Genomic DNA, 21,763 nt, shown 5'->3' on the forward strand with positions numbered 1-21,763 from the left:
AAGTTAAAGAAAACTCTTTTCACCTATCCTAATTTATTAACCTTAATATTACAGTGGCCTGAAGACCTTCAAACAGAACCTTATCCTAATTTTATTTACATTTGCCACAGTTTAGCAATTATCATCTCTCAATGCTTAATCTAACTTATTTCCTACTTATCACTAAAGTTAATCAAAACAATCTTCCTATACTTAACTTAGCCTAACTTGATACTATCAGTAGTCAAAATATTATCAACAAATAATCCAATTCTAGTGTATATCCCATTCAAGTTCCTTATCTTTCTCAGCACTTCACCACAGAATAATCCAAGAAAATCACGAAAGTCAACACACAATTTGGGGATCACTATGGAGTTTATTTTAGCTATGATGTCCAAGCTGAGGGCAGAAATTACTTTGGAATTTCTTCATGCAATCTTTTTCTACACAAAAGCCCTTCTCTCCTTACAGGCGAGAATCTGAGATCTCATTCACAATAAATTCAGCCTACAGATATTAGAGCACTATCTCTAACCCTGATCCCATTTAGGACAGTCACTGTCTTAAGTAACTGACATGAAAACTTCACACCAAGGCACTTGAAAATGGTTCGGTCTCACCAACTGTTCAACTGCTTTGGTAGTTGCCAATGTCAGTTTCCTCTTCCAGGTAAAGCCTCTTCTGGTTCAGGTGAAGGGAAGCCAATTACTCTACCCTATCACACTCAAGCAAACTGCAAATAAAAAAGAAAAAAAACATGAAAACATACATCAGACATTCATAATAAAAACCCAAAATAAGCGTAATAAAAAAATCACAAGAACAAAAATGAAACAATCAATTCACACAAATTATCTTTCATCATGCAAACCCAAACTTAGCCTACCACACTCCCCCTTACTAAAATAAAGGAAATCTTGTTTCCATTTCTTCAAAAAGGGATTTTGACAAAGGAAAAATCTATTTCTGAGTGAGGCCCTGTGTCACCCGGTGAAATTCCTTAGTAGCACGAATTTCTAGGTATAAATATTGCTAAATATACCAGAGAAAAAAGCTATCAGGAATGCTGGGGTTACTACCCCCAGATCGAGCATCTATATGAAAATAGACGTCGGTATGGGCAAGGGTGAGTGAGGTCATCACTACCACAGAACCAAACTCTGAAGACATCCCAATGGCAAAACCCCCGGAAGAGCGGAGAGCCGACCCAACTCCCGCACTCACCCGCCCGCCAAACAGCGACCCCAGCGCCACCTGAACTCATTCCAGGCTAGCACTATCCCCAGGCTTGGTATGCCCGTGCAGGGGGGGGGGAAGCTAGAACCTGGGAGGGTCACCGGGTGACACAGGGCCTCACTCAGAAATAGATTTTTCCTTTGTCAAAATCCCTTTTCTGAGCTCGTCCCTGTGTCACCCGGTGAAATCGTGACAGAGAACCATACCAAGACTGTGAAGATTTAAGAAAATAAATATTTAAGGTGATCATGTATAAAAATGCGTACTATAAGAGAATAAGTTTAATTATATCTTAGACTTATTCCAAATTTCACAATAAAGAAATTATAATAATGGACATGTAAAGTCTATGTAATCAAATAAATTAACATGAAAACTTAAATCTATAGTAGAAAACATGAAAAAAGAGGTACAAAATAGATAATACAACAAATATAGAGGTACCTCAGGGCTTAAATCTACAAAATAGTACATATCCAAACACAATCACAGAAAACATAATGTTAAAGCTAACAGTTCCAAATATCACATAAATTGAGGAGCCAGGCAGTGAGGTATGATTGGCCTGGAAATTTGGCAGGGTAAATAAATGAGGCAGGCGGGCGTTGGGGAAAAGGACAAGGTTAAAGGATAATATTAAGGTGGGGATGACACTCCCCTACCACCACCACCAAGTAGAGGGAAATTCAGGGCTTCAAGTGATTTTAGGTAGTGGCGTTTAAACACTAATGGAGATTTCCACCCTGTATATTTTGTCAATTCAGCAAAATCCATATTATGAAAATAATTGGTAGAGGTAGCTACGCTGGGTATCATGAACCTTGGGAACTGAACTGGATTAGCTTGTTTAATAAAATATAGGATTTGCTGTCTTATAGCCTTTAAAGAAAGTGTTCCATCTTTTTTCCTGATAAAAAGAGGACCAGACAAACACTGAGAAGTTCTATGCAAATAAGCCTCAAGGTAGCGACTGGGCATAAAGACAGGTCTTGTGGAAGAGGAACTACCTTCCAAGGGGGACCATCTATCCTGAGGGCTTCATTTTCTAGGAATCTTTGATCTGGGGAAAGCATGACTTCTCCTGACGGGAGGAAATCTGTGTGATCAACACCTCTAGAGAGAGCAGACAGTTCTGAGATTCTGGCACCTGAAGCTAAACTAATCAGGAACAAAGTCTTCCTTAACAGATCTAGGTAAGAGCATTGGGCGTTATTAATATCTGAGGCTAATTTTAAAACGTCATTAAGGAACCAGGTAACCGAATGTGGGCGTGTCACCGGCCTTAAACGAGCACATGCTCTCGGGATATAAGAAAAGTATGAGTCTGTTAGGTCAATCTTGAAGCCATACAAAAACACCTTTTTCAAAGCTGATTTTGCTGTTGTAATAGTGGCCTGGGCTAGGCCTTTTTCAAACAATGATCTAAAGAAGGTTATTGCTAAATTAGTGGTCATAGTTTGAGCTTCAGATGCCTTCAGAAAAGATGCCAATTTTTTGACTGCTGAGTCATACTGTCTGAGAGTAGAATCTCTCTTATCAGATTCAATAAACAGAGTATTAACAGGATCAATATTTGCTCCCTTTTGGCAAATTTTATAAAGTCCATAAAGCCAGAGCATTCAGAACTTTTGAGGAAGCTGACACAGTCCTTGTTTGTACTGTCTGAGTCAGCCTGGGTATCTGATGACACCGCAACTTGAGTTCCAAGAAAAGAGGAACCAGTTGCTCTTTGGCCAATTGGGGCTACTAGGGCTATTTGACCTTTGAATGACCTGAGTTTGTGTAGGACTTTCATTAGCATGTTTATTGGGGAAACAGATAAATTTTCCCCAACTGTTCCAATCTATGGACATTGCATCTGTAGAGCGTAAGCTGAGGATCTAGGTTGGGGCCACATAACAAGGGAGTTTGTGATTGTTTTCCGTGGCAAATAAATCCACTTGAAGTCCCGGAACCCGATGGCAGATCCAGATGAAGGAGTTCTTGTCCAGGGACCATTCTGACTCCAGCGAGTCGATCTGATAGGGAATCCGCTACTCGTTCCCGTACTCCTGCCAGATGGGTAGCTGACAAATGCCAGCTGTGTTTGTTGGCTAGAGAGAAGATGGCTAACATCACCTGGTTTATCTGGCTCGATTTGGAACTTCCCCTGTTTATGCAATGTACTACTACGGCGCTGTCCAACACCAGCCTGATGTGAATCTGGTTGGCAGGACGAAGCTTTTTCAGTGTAAGAAACACTGCCATTGCTTCTAAAGTGTTTATATGAAACCGTTGGAACATTGTAGACCATGTCCCTTGAACTTTCTGTTTTGGTGAGTATCCTCCCCAGCCGCTTAATGAAGCGTCTGTGTGGATTACCAGAGCTGGAGGGGGAAACTGAAGAGGGACTGACTTTGAGAGGCCCTTGACTGTTGACCATGGGCGGAGCCTTTTCTTTAAGATTTGTGGAATTGACGAGACCCTGTCCCTGAGCCTGACGTTGGCTCTTCTCCGCCACACTCTGTTTATGTCTTTAATCTCGCTTTCAGGAGCAGGTCTGTTACAAAGCGAACTGAAGGGAACCCAGGATTCTTTCTTGTGTCCGGGGACGCTTTCTTGTAATTCAGAAACTTTCTGAAGCTGCGGCTATTTCCTTCCGTTTGGTCGATGGAAGAGATAGTTTGTACAAGGTTAGATCCCACTGGATACCTAACCATTGAAACTGGAGTCTCCGGAGTTAGGCGGATTTCCCCGGTTCAATTTGAAGCCTAGGGACTCCAGAAAATCTATTACTGTGGATGTAGCACTCCGGCATTCCTCGATGGTTGGAGCCCAGATTATCCAATCGTCTAGGTACGCTGCTAACGATATCCCCCGGGACCGCAACTGCTGAACTACTGTGTCTGCTAGTTTTGTGAATATCCTGGGAGCTATGTTGAGCCCGAAAGGCATTACCTTGAAGGAGTAGGCCTGTTTCCCCAGTCTGAAACCTAGGAAGGAGAGAAGATCCGTGCAATCGGGACGTGATAGTATGCGTCTGAAAGATCGATAGAGGTGGTTGGCTCCACGCGAAGTAGAGTCTGTACCTGCGCAACTGTAAGCATGCTTTTGTTGCATTTTTTATGTAACGTTTAGACGCGATAGATCCAGAACTACTCTTTGTTGATTGGAGTCTTTTTTGGGAACAGTAAACAGCCTGCCTTGGAATTTGAGGTGTCTCACTTTCTTTATTGCTCTTTTTCGAGCAGTTCCGTCACAAAGTCCTGTAGAACTTTGGAGAAAGGTTACAACCGCAAAACCTGGTCAAGGGAGGAGGGCCCTTGATCCAGCTCAACCCAGACCTTTGGACACTATACTGTGTGCCCAAGGACTGAAGGTCCACTGGTTTCTGAACCAGTATAGTCTTCCCCCACCTGGCTGGTCTCACTGGGGTGGGGCGGGTTTACCCTCTACCGCGCCTCCTCTTCCCGGGAGAGGACCCAGTTGGGCAGCCTTTTCTATAGGAGGCTCTGGCTCTACCTCCCTTGCACTCCTGTTAAGGCCATGAAATGCCCCCACCTCCTCATATGACGGGTTATATGCCGGAGACGACACAAGAAGGAGTGGCAAGGGAGTGTTGAGCTGGCTGAACCAGCACAAACTGTTGAGGTTGAGCCTTGGATGTCGAGGGTTGGCTCACCGCCGAGACAGGTACTGCCTGAACCACAGGCTGAAGCTGCTGCCTTCTATGCTTCCTGTACCTCTTGCCCGGTCTTCATATTGGGAGCCGCCGGACTCTGGGGTCTTCCGCTTAAAGGCCGAATACCCCACCGGGAGCGCAAACTCTGATTAGCCCTGGTTGCGCCTCCGCCAGGACACGTAGTGACTTCATCTTCTGGGAACAGATTGGCTCCCAGAAGAACTCTTCATGAGCTTGTTAGGCTCATGTCGAATGGTAGCATCAGCGAAAATGAACTTGCAGGCAATTCAGCCGCGCCACCATGAAGTCAAACAGGTCTGACTGGAATCCCGCTAATAAAGGATTTCGTCAGAACCTGGAACAGCGACTCTCGAAAACGAGAGCGGCCGTTGCCTCCGCCAGGCAAAGCGAGTTCAGAGACCGACTCAGGCGAAGTCGCATTCCTCGAACTCAGCTTTCAGGAGAGTTTCTGGCAGCTTTGGAAGCTGCTCACTAAACTGGTTGGAAGCGCAATCTGCGTCCAGTTTACCAGAAGTAAACGTGGCCGACGTTCTTTCCAGAAAACATCATCCCAGGGAAGATGAGAGATGTGGGTCCGTTTCTGGTTGGGGTAAAGGTTTACCCTCACAACATGCTTGAGCAGTAGCAAGAGCTACTTTTAGTCAAAACAGGGGTTGGGAGTTTATCCCCAAATAAGAACATGGTAAAGTTGCCCTTGAAAGGTCAACTTAGTGTTCTCCGCTTACTGTCCGAGAACGTCACATCAGGGCAGATTGAGATTACTGGTCTCTAGGGAAGATCACTGTCTCCTTAGGGACCTTGTCAGAGCGTATCCAGGCTTCATCTGTTAGCCCTAGCGAAGCCTGGGTAGGGAGGCAGAAGATCTGGAGGAAGAATTCCAGCTCCTCCAGTCTATGAGTGCCTAAACCTTCTATTGTCAACGTGTCTTCATGCCGGGAGCATGAAGGGCTAAACAGCCACGGGTTCCCTTTTATCGAACGGAGGGAGGCGGAGGAGTCCAGGATGGGATAGTGTACCCCAGCACCTCCGGAACGTACAATATTGGAGATCATAGTCTCCTGGCCCTGAAGCCTCTCCATGATCTTGCTCAACTTAGCCTCTACCTCCAGAGAACCTCTCTAGAAACATCCCTGAACGCCTCAGGGTCAAAGGCAGGCTGGCGAGAGGGCTGGGCTTGGCCACTCTCTTACCGCCACTTTGCCCGAGGTAATGGGTTTGCTCCCGGAGGCCACCGGACCAGCGTCCTGGGGCCGACGGGGAGAAAGGGATGCCTGTGGGGAAGACGAAGACTTATAGCCTTTCGCCTTCCACGACTTCTTCAGCTTGGGGACAGTAGATGTGTTCTGTCCCCAAGAGAGAAGATTTATGAAATCCCTGAAAGAAGACACAGATGATAAGGAGATTCAAAAGGGTGCCCGCCCCACTGCCTCACCCCTCCCTACCTACCTCCTGGTCCTGTTCCGTATTCATGGGTTCCAGGTCGAGATCTAACGCGCGACTTATCCCCCGAAACATCCTCATAAAATGGATCGTCCTGGATTGGCTGGGTCTCTACCTAATTTGCTCGATGATAGGGCGGCCACCTCAGCGGGAACAGCCGCAGCAATCCGGCGCCAAGGGTAGAGTATGTTCGAGATTTTCATCGAGAACATACGGACTTCCCAGACGGAACGTTCCTACCCAACCCAGGCACGGAGGACTCCAACCTGCATCTTTATGGGAGGATTCATCAGCCTGAAAGGAGGGAGTATCAAAGGCCAGTCATATAATGGTAAGCTCATTATAAACCAGAAAACTATTGATATTAAATGGAAATTAGGAGGCAGAACAAAGAGATCAGCTTACCGACCTCGTCCTGGACACACCACGTAAACGCGTTAAGCAAACCTCACAGCCATCCGGGTGCCACACAATCAGGTCATCCAGTCGCACATTTGGCCAGCGTGGTGCGGCGGAGTGGTCTCCGTGGGGCTGGTGCAGGACAGCAAATTTGCCCGGGCTCCTCACAACGAACAGTCTGTAAGTGTGAAGAGTACATGAACCTACTAATCTAAGATACACCTTAAACTAAAGTAGGTACTTTTCGTAATTTCATACCATGCTGCCGGAGCACTCCGGTGGGATGAAAAGATCATAAAGTATGAACCTACTCATCTAAGATAACCTAAACTATAGGTTTAAAAAGATTTTCATACCATACCGCTCAGGGATACTCCCCTGGATGAAATACTGAGCCAGACAGGACACTCTATCTCGAGGAACGCCGGAGATAATCCGGTCGAACTCAAAGAAAGGGTCACTGAACTCAGGTCTGAAACACAGATAAACTAGTTAGAATTTTTTTCCGTCAAGCCCTTGAGGCCCTTGAAATAAACTAGTATAACAGATAAAGTGATGTACCAAAAATTGGTTAACAACATAATAAGAATAACAGATCATAGACCCCAGGGTTCCGCCCCTCAGGGGGCCTTGACGAGGTGAGGGGCTAAGGGACCCTGGCCTTGGGCCCGGTCCTGACGAATCATCCTACATAGTTTTTGGTTTAAATGGCGTGGACATTTCCACATTCGCAAAATTTTACTGCTTAGGTGAGTCTGAGAAGGGATCGTTTTTTTGGAAGGGTTTCGCATTCAGAAGCTAATTGTGGGAGTTGTGGTGGTTGAGTCGCCACCCGAGATAGTTTGGACCTAAGAGATGGTGATGGGATTTTCCCACTGCTATCTTGAGGGCGGAACCATCTCTGGGGATCAGCCCATCGGAATCCAGGGGGCTGGTTTTGGAGGTGGGACTCCTGGCTTTTGTCCGGAAGCCCACGAGTGTCAGTTGAGTGGGGAGTCAGTCCCCATTAGTGGGGCAGAACTCCCAGCAGGCGGATTGGCTTATACCTGGGCCACTGCAAGCGTGCTGGTGCTATCCTGAAAGGGTAGGTATGGGGTGGACTGTTGGGAGTCAACTCTCACTTGTGCCATTGGTGGAGAATGCGAATACCTGACTGATCTACGATACTTTCTTGATATGACCAAGCAGTTTTGGGTGGGTGGATGAACCAGTTTGTGTGTGGTGGTCTGATGTGTGCATGCTTGGCATCTTGGGGTCTCTTCGTGGGCTTTGGGAGTGTGTTGGGGTGGGGAAGCTGAGCAGTAGAGCTGCCCAGTTTGTCCTTTTTGATATGCTGTTGGGGGTCTGTGCTGGGGGCTCTTGGGTGTCGGGTGTGCACTTTGGACCTTTGCATGTGGACTGGTTTAAACTTATGGATTTGGCTTTTAGTTCTCCCTCCCCTGGATCTGACGACTTAACGGCACTGGCAACGACTTCTGGCATGAACATGGATACGGGCTTGGCTGTTGGACAGAACCAAACACTGAGACACCAGGGTGTTAATAAATCTGGTGGATTTGATTCAAATAATAGGGTCCTTTATTGCACTAATGTAAACTTATCATTAGATTACGAATGTTTATACAGTGTAGTGAAGCAATTCGGCAAAGTGGAAAGAATTAAATTAATTCTAGAAAAAGATAAGCAGTCATTTTGTGCTTTTATCAAATTTTCCTCTCCCTTGGAAGCTAGTGAGGCACAACAAAGACTACATGGCCACATTCTAAATGACTCAGTTGTCAGCACTGAAAGTGTTTTCAGTGAAAACTTGAATGATGAGCCATTTGACTTTGTTCCAAAGGCTGAAGAACATGGACCAGTCCCATGTACCAGAGCTCTTCCTCCCCCTTTTATGGCATGTTGCTATCTACAAGGAGGGAGGGAAAATTTGATAAAAGCTGCTGACTGCATTGAGAGCAAGGTTGGTTCCATTCCCATTGAAATTTGAAACGGTATGGAAAGAACCTTCTAATAAAAAGCTGGAAATGAGACTCAAGCAGTTCTGTTAGCTAACTTTAAACCTCCTGAAAGTGGAAATATTGAATCTATTTCTTCTCACAGATTTTTAATACACTGAAAGGAGTAGTTTACTCAAAAGATTTGCATGTTTTTTAAAGAGGAGGAGATTCTCCATCGATGCCCTCCTTGTGTATCTCATGTAAAAAAACTGGGTGGTGATGCAGCTATCCTTTAACCTTCTCCTCCAATTACCTACCTGATACCATCATTGTTGGCCATGAGAGGATGCAGGTTAAAAAATATAAAAGAAGTCCTAGACAATGTCAAATGCTTGAATATGGCCACATTCAAAACTCTTGCGATAACAATAAAAGATGTCCTGTGTGCTCTGCAGAGCATGATAATTTTGATGATTGCAAAGCAGCCCGATACTGTTTTCTTTGCAAGGGTGATCACACACCAAACTCTAGGGCTTGTCCCAGATATAAATTTGAACAAGAAGTGTTGGCAGTGGCAGATAATGAGCATATTAGCATTAGTGAAGCAAAGCGCACGGTAATGGGGGCAAACAAAAGTGCCAACACTACGTATGCTTCTGTAATAAAACTTATGAAAACTTCCAACAATGTAAGGCCACCAATAACTGTGTCTGATAGAAGATATCACAAACCTGGTATTTCTCGAACCATAAATAGTAATGAAAATCTCCAAACTGGTGAGAAACTTTTTCGTCAGCAAGTGCTTTGAAGTCCAATAGCAAAAATTGTACTTCCAAAAGCACAGAAAATTTATCTTACACCACATCCACAGCTGTCGATTCATCTCCAAAAATAAGGGTGCCAAAATCAGCCAATAATTCAGGAAAATATTCTGAAAATACTTCAAACCAAAATAAGCTAAAGGAACAATCCCAATTAGATAGAGCTAGTTCAGAGCCATCAATCGCCACAGCCACAAACAAAATAATAATAAAACTACGGTTGTAACTACCAAGAAAACGCACAAGAAATAGTTCCCAAATAATGATAATTTTATAATAAAAACTTCAAATGGGTTCAGTGTTTTGGAAGACATCTCTCCTCCTAGAAAGGTGGTTCCAAAAGTAGTTTCAGAACAAAAACATCTGAGTTCAGTTCAGTCTTGCCGCCCTAAGACAAATAGGATTAGTGGTGCACAGAACCACAGCAATAATTCTGAACATCAGGTTCATAATAAAAAATATGAAGATCAACCAAAGACCCTGAACACCAATTCAGATGAAAAGGGATTAAGAAAACAATCTCTTAAAAAGGAGAATTTCCCACTCCACCCTAGGAACAGTACTTCCCCTCCAAGGAGTGGGAAGTAGCACATTTTACCACCTTAGCATTCTTGCTCGATATTCTTCAGTGGAACTGTAAAGGTCTCAGAGCCCGTACAGAAGACCTTAAAGTTTTAATGCATGAATTTAATCCAGGGATTATATGCCTACAGGAAACAATGTTAGGCAACTCTGTTTATAATCCTGGACTAAATTATTCAATATTTAAATCATATCCCCAATTGGTGATCGTTGCCCATGGAGGTGCTGCAATTATTATTAATAAATGTCTACAGCACTCCACAATACAATTAAATACAACACTACAAGCTGTCGCTATTTCAGTCATTTTGGAAAGAGGATAACAATCTGCTCCTTATACCTTCCACCAGACCTTGATTTTAACATTGGAGATATTCAGTCGTTAATTGACCAACTTCCAGCTCCTTTACTTCTGCTAGGTGATTTTAATGCCCACAACCCCTTTGGGGAAGTCGGTTTTTAGATAGTAAAGGGAAATTAATCGAAGACCTTATTGACAGGAATGATGTTACCCTGTATAATAATGGGTCAATGACTTTCCACAACATTCACGATAATCATTTCTCTGCACTGGACCTTAGTATTTCTTCAACTAGTATCCACCTTGATTTTAATTGGTCTGTTAATGAAGATTTAAATGGAAGTGATCACTACCCGATCCATTTGAAATATGCTCTGAATGCTCCATCTGAAGTTTTACCTAAGTGGAAGGTAGAGGACGCAGACTGGGATAAATTTAGTAAGGGTGTCAATCTAGATAGGGAGTTTGAGTCCTTTCATTCTCATCTAGATGCCTATGATTACTTTATTGAATCTACTTTGAAGAGTGCTGAAAGCTCGATTCCAAAACAAAAGGCAAACCTCGTAGACCTGCAGTTCCCTGGTGGAATAAGACATGTGGTATTCTGAGAAAAGTGACTAGGAAATGCTACAGACGTTACAAAACTAGTGGCTCCCCTCAGTCTAAATTAATCTACAAACGTGCTTTAGCCAAGCAGCGCTTTTATAAGAAAGCCAAAAGAGAATGTTGGCTTTACTATATTAATGGAATAAACTCCAAGACCCCACTAAGAGTGGTGTGGCGCAAAATAAGGAAACTGAGTGGAAAATTTGTAGCGTCACCATTGCCCTCATTAAAATAAATGACACTCTAATCACAGAGCCCACTGAAGTTGCCAATGAGCTAGGAAAACACTTTTCTAAAGTTTCCAGCCCTAACAATTATTGTCCAGAATTTCAAAGAATTAGGAATTCTGAAATGTGTCTGAAGTTTGATTCCCACTAATCTGAACCATACAACTACAAATTTTCCCTAAGAGAACTTCGTGAGGCACTCTCCTCAAGTGAATCCACAGCTCCAGGTGAGGATACAATCATATATGAAATGCTGAAACACCTCCCAGATGATGCCAAAAATATTTACTGAAGATTATAAACAAAATATGGGAAACTGGAATTTTACCCAAGGACTGGAAAATATCCATAATTGTCCCCGTTAAAAGCCTAATAAAGATGCTTCTCAAGCCACCAGCTATAGACCAATAGCTCTTACCAGCTGTGTATGTAAGCTGATGGAGAAAATGATAAATACTAGACTGGTTTGGCACCTGGAGACCAAAGGATTTCTATCGCCATTTCAATTTGGTTTCAGAAAAACCGCTCCACCCTTGATCCCTTGCTGAGGCTGACCAACCAAATCCAGCAAGGATTCGCCAAAAGTGTCAGACCATTGGCATATTTTTTGACTTGGAGAAAGCATATGACACTACCTGGAGAATTGGCATCATGAAACAATTGCACAAGATGGGCATATGTGGAAGAATGGTCAGGTTTATATATTCCTTTTATCAGACAGACTTTTTAAGGTAAGAGTGGGAAACTCCTTCTCCCAACCTTTATGCAGGAGGAAGGAGTTCCCAAAGGAAGCGTTTTAAGTGTAACACTTTTTCAGTGGCAATAAATAGTGTGATTGAAAAATCTCACCCCTGTTAAATGCTTCGCTTTTTTGTCGATGACCTTGCAATATACTGCACAGGATATGATTCCTTGTCCGTATGTAAACATTTGCAAAGGTCTATTAATGCTATTACTAAGTGGGCTGATGAGAATGGTTTCAAATTCTCCTCTTCCAAAACAGTTGCAGTAAGATTCACCAGGTGCCGGCGTGTGGAAGAGGTTCCCACTTAGTTTAAAAGGGTCCATCCTTCCTTACGAGAGTGAAGTTAAATTTCTGGGGATGACTATTGACCATAAATTAACATGGGCTAGCCACAAAATGCCCTAAAGTTTAATGTTAAACAATCTATGAATATTTTAAAGGTTGTCTCTGGATTTTAGTTGGGGGCTGATAAGAAATCCCTTCTGAGGCTATATGACTCTCTGTGTCGATCTAAGTTAGACTATGGCTGTCAGATTTATTCCTCAGCCTGTAAAACCAAGCTAAAGGAACTGGATGTTGTACACAACATGGGGTTGAGAATATGCTCAGGGCTTTTAGAACTTCGCCTGTTGAAAGCATTTATGTCGACACAGATCATTTACCTTGATCTAAGAAGGCAAGAGCTAGGGTTGCGATACATGGCTAGAATGAAAAGTGCTCCCAAAAATCCTCCTTTCAAGCACTAAAGGAAACAGACTCTCGAAGTTTTTCTGGTACAAGAGCTTCTAAACCATTCCAAATTCGACTGAATGAGGATGTTAGGAATAATCACCTTAAATCCCAGAAAGTCCTGGAAGTAGAATATCCTGTAAATCCTCCATGGCTTATCCCAGAAGCATCAATATGTAAGAAACTGTTTAACAAAAAGGACTGCACTGTAGAAGATTAGGGAAAATTCTTAGAGCACGATGTTACCCATACTAATTTTACAAAAATTTATACAGATGGATCTAAGTCAGATAGTGGTGTTGGTTGCGCTGTTATCCTTGGTGATACAGCGTACACAGCTAAATTACCTGACTCTGCATCAATATTTACTGCGAATTAACAGCCGTAGTGTCTGCCCTAGATTTAGTTTTCAAAGTAGTGACTTTAATTTTGTCATATACTCAGACTCTAGAAGCACCTTAGAAGCTATTAAAAATTTAATAGCTTTCATCCATTAATTGAAAAAGTTCAGGAGTGGCTTTTTCGTATATATTGTCGACGTAAATCAGTCTCTTTTCTGTTGGGTCCCTTCTCGTGGGATTCAAGGAAACGAGATGGCAGACAGGGAAGCGAAAGCTGCTAGTATTTTATCAGAAACCTCTTTTAGAAAAGTGCCTCATACAGATCTAAAGGTCCCATTAGATCTTATGTTTTAAGTAAATGGCAAGAAAGGTGGACTTCTCCCCTTCTTGCCAATAATAAGAAATATAGAAATATTAGGGATAATGTACTACCGTGGTCTTACGTCATTCCAGCTTGACAGACGAACAGAGGTTATTTTAACGAGATTAAGGATTGGGCACACTCGTCTAACCCATCAGTTTATTTTAGAAGGAAGCAGCCCTCCAGAGTGTGCTTACTGTGACGAGACACTAACAGTGGAGCACATTCTGGTGGTCTGCCCCAGATATTTTAATCAAAGAGAGATATTTTCAGGAGTAAATCCTGTCTGATATTTTAGGAGATGAAGCAGATATTTCTGCTATCATCTCTTTTTTAAAGTGTATTAAAATTTTTAACGATATTTAATTTTATTTAATTTATTACATCACGTAGAATTTTAATGACATTAATTTTTTTTTTTGTATATAGCACATCATTCATTAAACTTCATACCCTTATTTATTGGTCACATCACTTCATTTTATTTATTAATCATTTCCTTCATGAATTCATAACTTGAACATACTTTATTTTCTTTCCATTACGGCGCTGAATGGCCTTGTTGGCCCCAGTGCCTGGGCTTTTGCCCTAAATATCATACATCCATCCATCCATCCCGGGTTCCGGCACAACCCCTCCAGGATCCCAAGCCTCCGAAGCTAGAGTCCAGTAGGAAGGCGAGGCAGTACATCACAGCTGATCATAATATGGTCAGGTGGAAAAGCCAGTCAACCTATCCATAAAGACGCAACATGCCGAAGCATTTGGCCTAACGGAGAACGCGGAGGGCCGGGGATGGCGGAAACTGAGCCCTGAAGTGGTCGGAAACCCGCCGATCCGGAGAGAGCGAATCAAGGAAACACTTCTTCCAGTAAATGCCATGCAGGACCGATCCCAGGAGAGCGTGTCCTCAACTAGGATAGGCCTGTCTACTCGGGGTGACCATCGAAAAGCTCGATGTCTCTGCGAGGAGATGACAAAACTAGAACCTCAGGAAAGGATTCACATATTATAACGGGGGAGGAGGAAGGTGGAAGGACAGTACTAGTAGGAAAGGGTCCGAGAATAAGAACAGGAGACTGGGGTAATACCCTCCGCTCAACTGTAACCCCAGGTAAGTTATATCGGGGAGACCGTGACCCACTACAAGCACCAGGGAAGGAGAAGGGGTGGGGATAATATAATACCAAACCATATACACTCTCACCCTCCTGGTCGGCATAGCCTAGGTAACCAGGAGGAGAGAAGGGAAGGGGAAGGAAAGAACGGGGAGAGAAATTCCTGTGTTGAAGGCCAACCTTAACCGACTCGAGTAAGGGATTGTATGAAGCATGAAGGAGATCTCCCAAATAAAATCCTCTTCCCCACTGGTGATAGAGGGGGAACAAAGGGTCTCAACTTCAGCCACCCGAACAGCGGAAGGTGGATGGGACAACAACAGAAACTCCTCGACCTGACTACCACCCCCTCCTACCCTCTCAAATAATATAACTGGGAGAGCAGGAGGTTAGGAAAACAAAGGATAAAGAGGTAGCCTAGTTCATTCATTGGTGAAAGAACTAGGCTAACACCCCCAAAGGATATGTTAACCAGAGTAAAAAATATATAACCATCAAATAATCATCAAACAAACTAAAAATATACGCTTGTGCTAGGCTATAGCCTAACCGAACGAGGCAACAGAATGTAAACAGTCAACAGATCGAACCTGACGCCACGTAAGGGTGAATATTATAATTTTCACGTCATCAAGCACATATAGTGAAAAAGTCTTTTATCACACTTCTCAGAAAGGGAAACATCCTGGGGAGAAAATTAACGAGTGAAAACTTCGGATACCTTAAACAATCGAAAGAACCCCTATGAGAGGAAACTTGTAACAAACAATATTAAAGGAGACCCAAAGACACACCGCGAAAGAACGCCGCCAGGATGCTCCCTGATGGGGAATTAAAGATAAATTGTTTAAACGACCAAGAGAAACCCAAACAGAACAAGCCGAATGGGTATACCTCTAGGTCGGAATGGCTGCCAAGCGGGACGCCGCAGCGACCCAAACGAAAACCACGTATAATTTATGTATACGGGCTTAAACAGCCAGACTTATCATAAAAACCCCAAAAGAAGATGGTACTTAACTTGGAAACAGTAAAGCTGCTCGATGCCATGATGCAAACAGCGGAAAATTCCGAAAAAAGCACAAGCGAAAATTCACAAGATCGCAGCGATCACGTGCTAGAAAGGAATGAGTTCAGATGGCGCTGGGGTCGCTGTTTGGCGGGCGGGTGAGTGCGGGAGTTGGGTCGGCTCTCCGCTCTTCCGGGGGTTTTGCCATTGGGATGTCTTCAGAGTGTGGTTCTGTGGTAGTGATGACCTCACTCACCCTTGCCCATACCGACGTCTATTTTCATATAGATGCTCGATCTGGGGGTAGTAACCCCAGCATTCCTGATAGCTTTTTTCTCTGGTATATTTAGCAATATTTATACCTAGAAATTCGTGCTACTAAGGAATTTCACCGGGTGACACAGGGACGAGCTCAGAAATCCCTTTTTTACCACCCATTCATACTCCAGAACTGGACCTTGACTTTGGGTCCATGGCCTCTCCTGCACCACTTCTTCTTCACTCATTTCCACTCCAACCACACTAGACTCACCTAGCCTTGGTTTCAGACTACTCACACCAAGCTCACTCAAACTCTGGAGACTTACATCAGCTCCACCCTCACTCACACCTGACATGGCTGCTATCATCTCTTCCATACTCTCATTTATTTCTTCCACACTCCGCCTCAAGCTATCCAGAACTCCTCCACTTACACTCTCCAGCACTGCTAACTCTCTCTCTCACTCACGCTCACTCTTTAAACACTTTCACTTAAAGGAAACTCACACACACTATACGTATTGTCTTCCTCACAACTTGGCGTTGTTTCCAATTCACCCAACTTTGCATATCCTCATCGACATTTCTTGTACTCACCAAGTTCATTCCTTCCACATCCCACTCAAATCCTTCAAAATCAATTACACCCTCATTCTCACTACCACCCAACAACACCGCAAAGGTATTCTCACTTCTCATGCCTACTGGCTTCTCAAACCCCTGAAAATCAAGCAACCCATCTTGGGTACTCTGCAAACAACTCGGTAACTGTACCCTTACTCTTTCTACACCTCCTTTTAGGCTTTTTCTTATGTTCCACCAACACTATCTGTTTATCTCCCCAGTTTATATCTTCTTCTATTTCTTCACTTTCCTTTTCCCTCTCCTCCCTTAATAACTTCCTAATGGGATGCTCTATTATGTATTTAGGTGGTTCTCTCCATCTTCTCAGCTGATTATAATGTGCTCATATTACCCTTACAGTTCCTTCTTCATTCCCATCTTCAAGCACATAACTCAATCCATTAGACCAAACTGTTTTCACTACATACAGACCTTCATACTTTTCACGCATCTTACTTGCTGTCAATCTTCCCTTCTCAACAACTTCCTTCAACACCCTGTCACCCACTCTGAAACTCTCAAACCTTTCATTTGCCTGCCTCCACACATCCCGCTCGTCTTCATTCAAATCCAACCTCGCTCTCACATACCTCTTGTTATTCATTACATACTCACTCGGAGGTATGCCAGTGCTTTTATGTACTGACCCATTATACATCACTATCACTCTTCCTAACAACAAATCCCATTCATTCTCTATCAGTCAACATTCGTAACATCTCACTCAGAGTCCTTATGGTTCTTTCCGCCAACCCATTCGCACTTGGCATGTATGGAGTTGTTACTACATGCTCAATACCCCATACTTTCAACATTTGCTCAAACAGTCTACCAACAAACTCTGGCCCATTATCACTCAACATTCTTGCTGGTTTTCTCACACATGCAGGCAACAAGACCATACTGACCACTCTTGCAACATTCTTACTAGTTTTATTCTTAACAGCCGCACATCTTACAAACTTACTCTTATGATCTACCATAACAATAACTCCTACGTTTCCTCTCGCAGTTACTGGCAAAGCCACACAATCAATCGCCACTAACCCAAACGGTTCTTTCATACTCAACTTCAAAACAGGTGGGCTAGCATACACTCTCTGATACTTTCCCTTCTGACATTTTTTGCATGTGACTGCCACATCTGTACAAATCTTCCTCAAATACGGGGAAAACATCCACTCTTTCATACACTCGATCAACTTAAACTTCCCCATATGTCCATATTTCCTCATGGACTAACATGCACATCCCTACTGCTCCACTCATCGAGAACACTGGAACATGCATCAACTCTCCCATCTTCTCTCAAAAAATACACCACTCCTTCACACAGCACAAATCTCTCAGCAAACTGCATCCATTTACTCAACAACAAGGCCATCTTCTTCCAGGTACTCCCTCTCTAATACAGCTCCTCAACTCACTCACCACAAAGCCCTTCCACTGCATCTCCTCAATGTCCTCCGCTGTCAACAATTCATTCTCACTCTTGTCCAATTCCACTACATTCTCCTCCTCACTCAGACTCCTATCAATCATTCCCACAAACCTGGCCATATTCACTGCCTCACTTTGAATCTTCCCTATTACAACCTCGTCTTTCAACAGAACTCCTGTCCCAACATCCACTACCAATCCATTCTTCCTCAGGAAATCTATCCCAAACAGGAAACAACATGGCATCTGCTCATCTCCCAGTACTACAAAACAAGCTTCTACCACAAATTCTCCCAACCTTACCTTCAACCTCACTTCCTCCCATCCAACTGATCTTCCTGCTATACCTCTTATTGACACATTCACCACTCTCCTTTTAACGTTCCAATTCATTCTCTCAACATCCCTAATCACATGTGCGTTCACCAACGATATTTGTGCTCCGGTGTCAACCAAACCACAATACTGTCCTCCACTGATGTATACTCCCACAATCATTGCATTTGCTCTCCTGTGTACACACACACCTGTCTCTTCCACTAATCAAACATCCTTCATTTACTTCCTTACCGTCATCTTCCACTTCCAACAAGTCCAGTGTTCTCTCTTCAACATTTTCCTCCTTCTCATACTTCCTTTCATAGCTCTTTTTCTCTACGACCCAGTTATAGTGCACCCCACTCAAACACTGCAGATGCAACTCACGCTCACTCTCACTCCCTCGTCAATACACTATAGGTTCCTCACCCCCAATGTGTACGGACACAATCACCTTGTACTTCTTACTCACTGCTGCCAAAACCTCCTGAAATGGGGCTACTCCAGGATACATCATAGCCCTCAGACTCTTCCGATACTGTTCCACATTTGACACTCCCAAACATCCAGGCCTCTTGCAAACTTCCTCAATCACTTCTGCCCCCAATTCATTCACACTGGGTACCCACACCTTCAAACCGTCATCTACAATCATTCAATCCATACCACAAACTTTCAAACATCAAGTCACCACTCCCCTTACTCTCATATGCTGCCACCAATCCTCTCGGCAGATACTCTGGTCTCATGTCTTTTATTTTCTCTTCTTTCCCTTCCCCAGGTAGTCTAGACATTATGTCTGCAACATTTACCTGGGATGTACTCAACTACAAAATCAAAATCACTCAAATCCTCCACTGTTCACGCAATCCTAGCATCCCCTTCTTTTATTCTCTGCAGATACACTAGAGGTTGATGGTCCATACTTACCACAAACCTCACACCATACAGAAACGGTCGTAACGCTTTCACACAAAACCGCAGGGCAGCCAACTCTCTCTCAACAGTCGAATACTTTCGCTCTGCTGAACTAAATGCCTTACTTACATATGTTATCATGCTATCCCTTTCAACTCCATTCACCACTTGCTTCTGATCAAACATCCACCTATCGACACTCCAGTCGCATCCGTATACACTCCTAGCTTACTGGCATCTGCACTATAGTCAGGGTAAGCCAACTCCACATCCTTCGCCATTTCCTCTTTCAATTTCTCGAACGTTTTCACCATCCTTTCATCCCACCTCACAACTGTACTCTTCGTACAGCCTGCCCATTCTGACAACGGCTTTGCAATTCCCAAACAATCTTCCACTAGGCTCTGAAAGGTTTTCTGCCCTCTCCCAAGAAGTGTCTTCCCTCCTCGGGAAAGAAGCCATCGAAGTGGTCGAGGACACCAGCTCTCCGGGGTTCTACAGTCGGCTGTTTGTAGTCCCCAACGCCTCAGGAGGCTTGAGGCCAGTTCTGGACATAAACACCCTGAATTTGTATGTCCTGAAAACCAGATTCAAAATGGAAATGAGCCAATCCGTCCTAGCATCCATTCGACAGGGGGATTGGATGATTTCAATAGACATGAGGGACTCATACTTCCATGTCCCAGTTCATCAAGACTCGAGGAAGTTCTTAAGGTTTGTTTTCCAGAACAGAGTGTGTCAATTCAGAGCCCTTTGCTTTGGCCTACCACGGCTCCCCAGGTTTTCACACGAGTCTTACCTCCCACATTGAAATGGTTACATCTGGTGGGGGTCAACATTTCACTCTACCTAGATGACTGGCTCCTTTGTTCTCAATCAGAGGAGATATGTATGGAGGACCTATAAAAGACCCTTCTTCTAGCCCAGGAATTGGACCTTTTAATAAATTTTCAAAAGTCCCAGTTGGCTCCTTATCAGGAGGTGCTTATCAGGAGGTAGCATATTTGGGAATGAGGATAAACTCTGACTTTTTGGGTTTTTCCCTCCCCCCAAAGGATAGAATCTTGCCTTCACAAGGTGGATAAATTCCTCTCCCTTCAGTCTTGCTCTGCAAACAGTTGGATGAGCTTACTAAGGACCCTCTCGTTCATGGAACAATTTGTAACTCTGGGAAGGCTACACATGAGGAAGACACAATTTTATCTAAGAGTCAATTGGAACAGGAAGAAGTATCCGGACACTTTTGCTTTCCCAGTAACTGAGGAAATCAAACAGGACCTGCTTTTGTGGAAATCAAGAGACAAACTCTCTCAAGGGAGATTGCTCCTTCCTCTGAGCCCCGACCTAGTGTTTTATTCAGACGCTTCAGACCTAGGTTGGAGAGCTCTCCTGGGAGACAGGGAGGTCTCTGGGATTTGGACTCCAGAACAGAGCAAATGGCATATAAATGTGAAGGAGTTGAAAGCAATTCACTGGGAATTGCAAGCGTTTGCTCTAGAAGTGTCCGGAAAAACAGTGCTGGTCCATTTGGACAATACCACGGCACTGTCTTATGCCAAGAAGCAGGGGACACACTCGTTTACCCTTTGCAAGGCAGCAAGAGCCCTTCTCTTATGGGTGGATCAAAACCAGACGAAGATCCCACCCAGATTCATTCAGGGAAAGTTAAATGTTTTAGTGGACGAACTAAGCCGCCAAAAACAAGTTCTCCCCACAGAGTGGACTCTAGACCCTGTAGTGTGTCTAGAACTTTGGAAACTGTGGGGAAAGCCAGTTCTGGATCTGTTCGCAACCACCAAGAACCATCGTCTTTCTCTGTATTGTTTACCAGCCCTGGATCCGCAAGCATGGGTGACGGATGCAATGCTCATAGACTGGTTGGACAGGGACCTTTATGCCTTCCTTTCATTCAAGATGGTAAGGGAAGTCAAGTTCCACAATCACCAAAATGTAACTGTGACTAGTAGCACCATTTTGGCCAGCCCAGGAGTGGCTTCCAGACTTGCTAGAGCTTCTGACAACTTTTCAAGGCTGTTGCCTCACAAACCCAATGTACTGTATTCAGACAGCCACATTTCAGACAGTTCCACCAAAGACTGTCCACTCTGACCCTGACCGCATTCAGACTGTCAGGAAATTGGTGCAAGCGAAAGGATTTTCAAAGTCGGTTGCAGACGCTATTTCTTGATGCAGACGCCAATCCTCGAGCAGAATGAGTACAATGACACTGGTGGGGTCTACAGTACTCATTTTATAGTCGATGGGTCTGCAGGGGGCAGGTCACATGCTGAATTTTCATTGGCTGATGGTGCAATGCTGGTCTCTTATTGACTGGAGAAAGTTCCCTACAAGCCACTTCTTAGGCTTGAAGGTTGCGTCGCTGCAGCTGGTGGACCAACGAGACTAGAGCGTGACATCACTGTTGCTCGAATTCTCAGTGGCTGTTCGTCTCATCGGGTATTACAAGGCTAAGGGTGTCGCTCGTTCTGGTATTACTTTCTTGTCTGGTATTATTCTTCTCAAGTTAGTGGGGAGGAAGAGCGCTTCCTGTGTTGTGTTCAGTGGTGGTTTCTCCTGCTGGATGAGTAGCGCTTCAAGCAAGCGCAGACATCGCTGGTCCGGGGCCCTCCTGATTACCTTGGTGTTCTGGATAATTTTGTCATGGGAGATGGCTTCATTGTGAATT

General features: G+C 43.9%; 2 protein-coding genes across 7 annotated transcripts in view; one reads left to right on the plus strand and one right to left on the minus strand.

Moving 5' to 3' along the window:
- The window catches only part of LOC136840251 (cilia- and flagella-associated protein 298), a 297,225-nt gene that overhangs the window by 164,107 nt on the left and 111,355 nt on the right, over positions 1 to 21,763 (plus strand). The gene's annotated exons all lie outside the window — the stretch shown is intronic.
- The window catches only part of LOC136840249 (DDB1- and CUL4-associated factor 8-like), a 444,913-nt gene continuing 423,152 nt past the window's right edge, over positions 3 to 21,763 (minus strand). The window contains exon 11 of the mRNA XM_067106872.1: positions 3 to 715. Coding sequence (XP_066962973.1) covers positions 707 to 715 — 9 coding nt within the window. The 3' untranslated portion in view covers positions 3 to 706. The remainder of the gene's footprint in view (positions 716 to 21,763) is intronic.

Source organism: Macrobrachium rosenbergii, chromosome 7, assembly GCF_040412425.1.
Source record: "Macrobrachium rosenbergii isolate ZJJX-2024 chromosome 7, ASM4041242v1, whole genome shotgun sequence".
Classification (NCBI taxonomy): Eukaryota; Metazoa; Arthropoda; class Malacostraca; order Decapoda; family Palaemonidae; genus Macrobrachium; species Macrobrachium rosenbergii.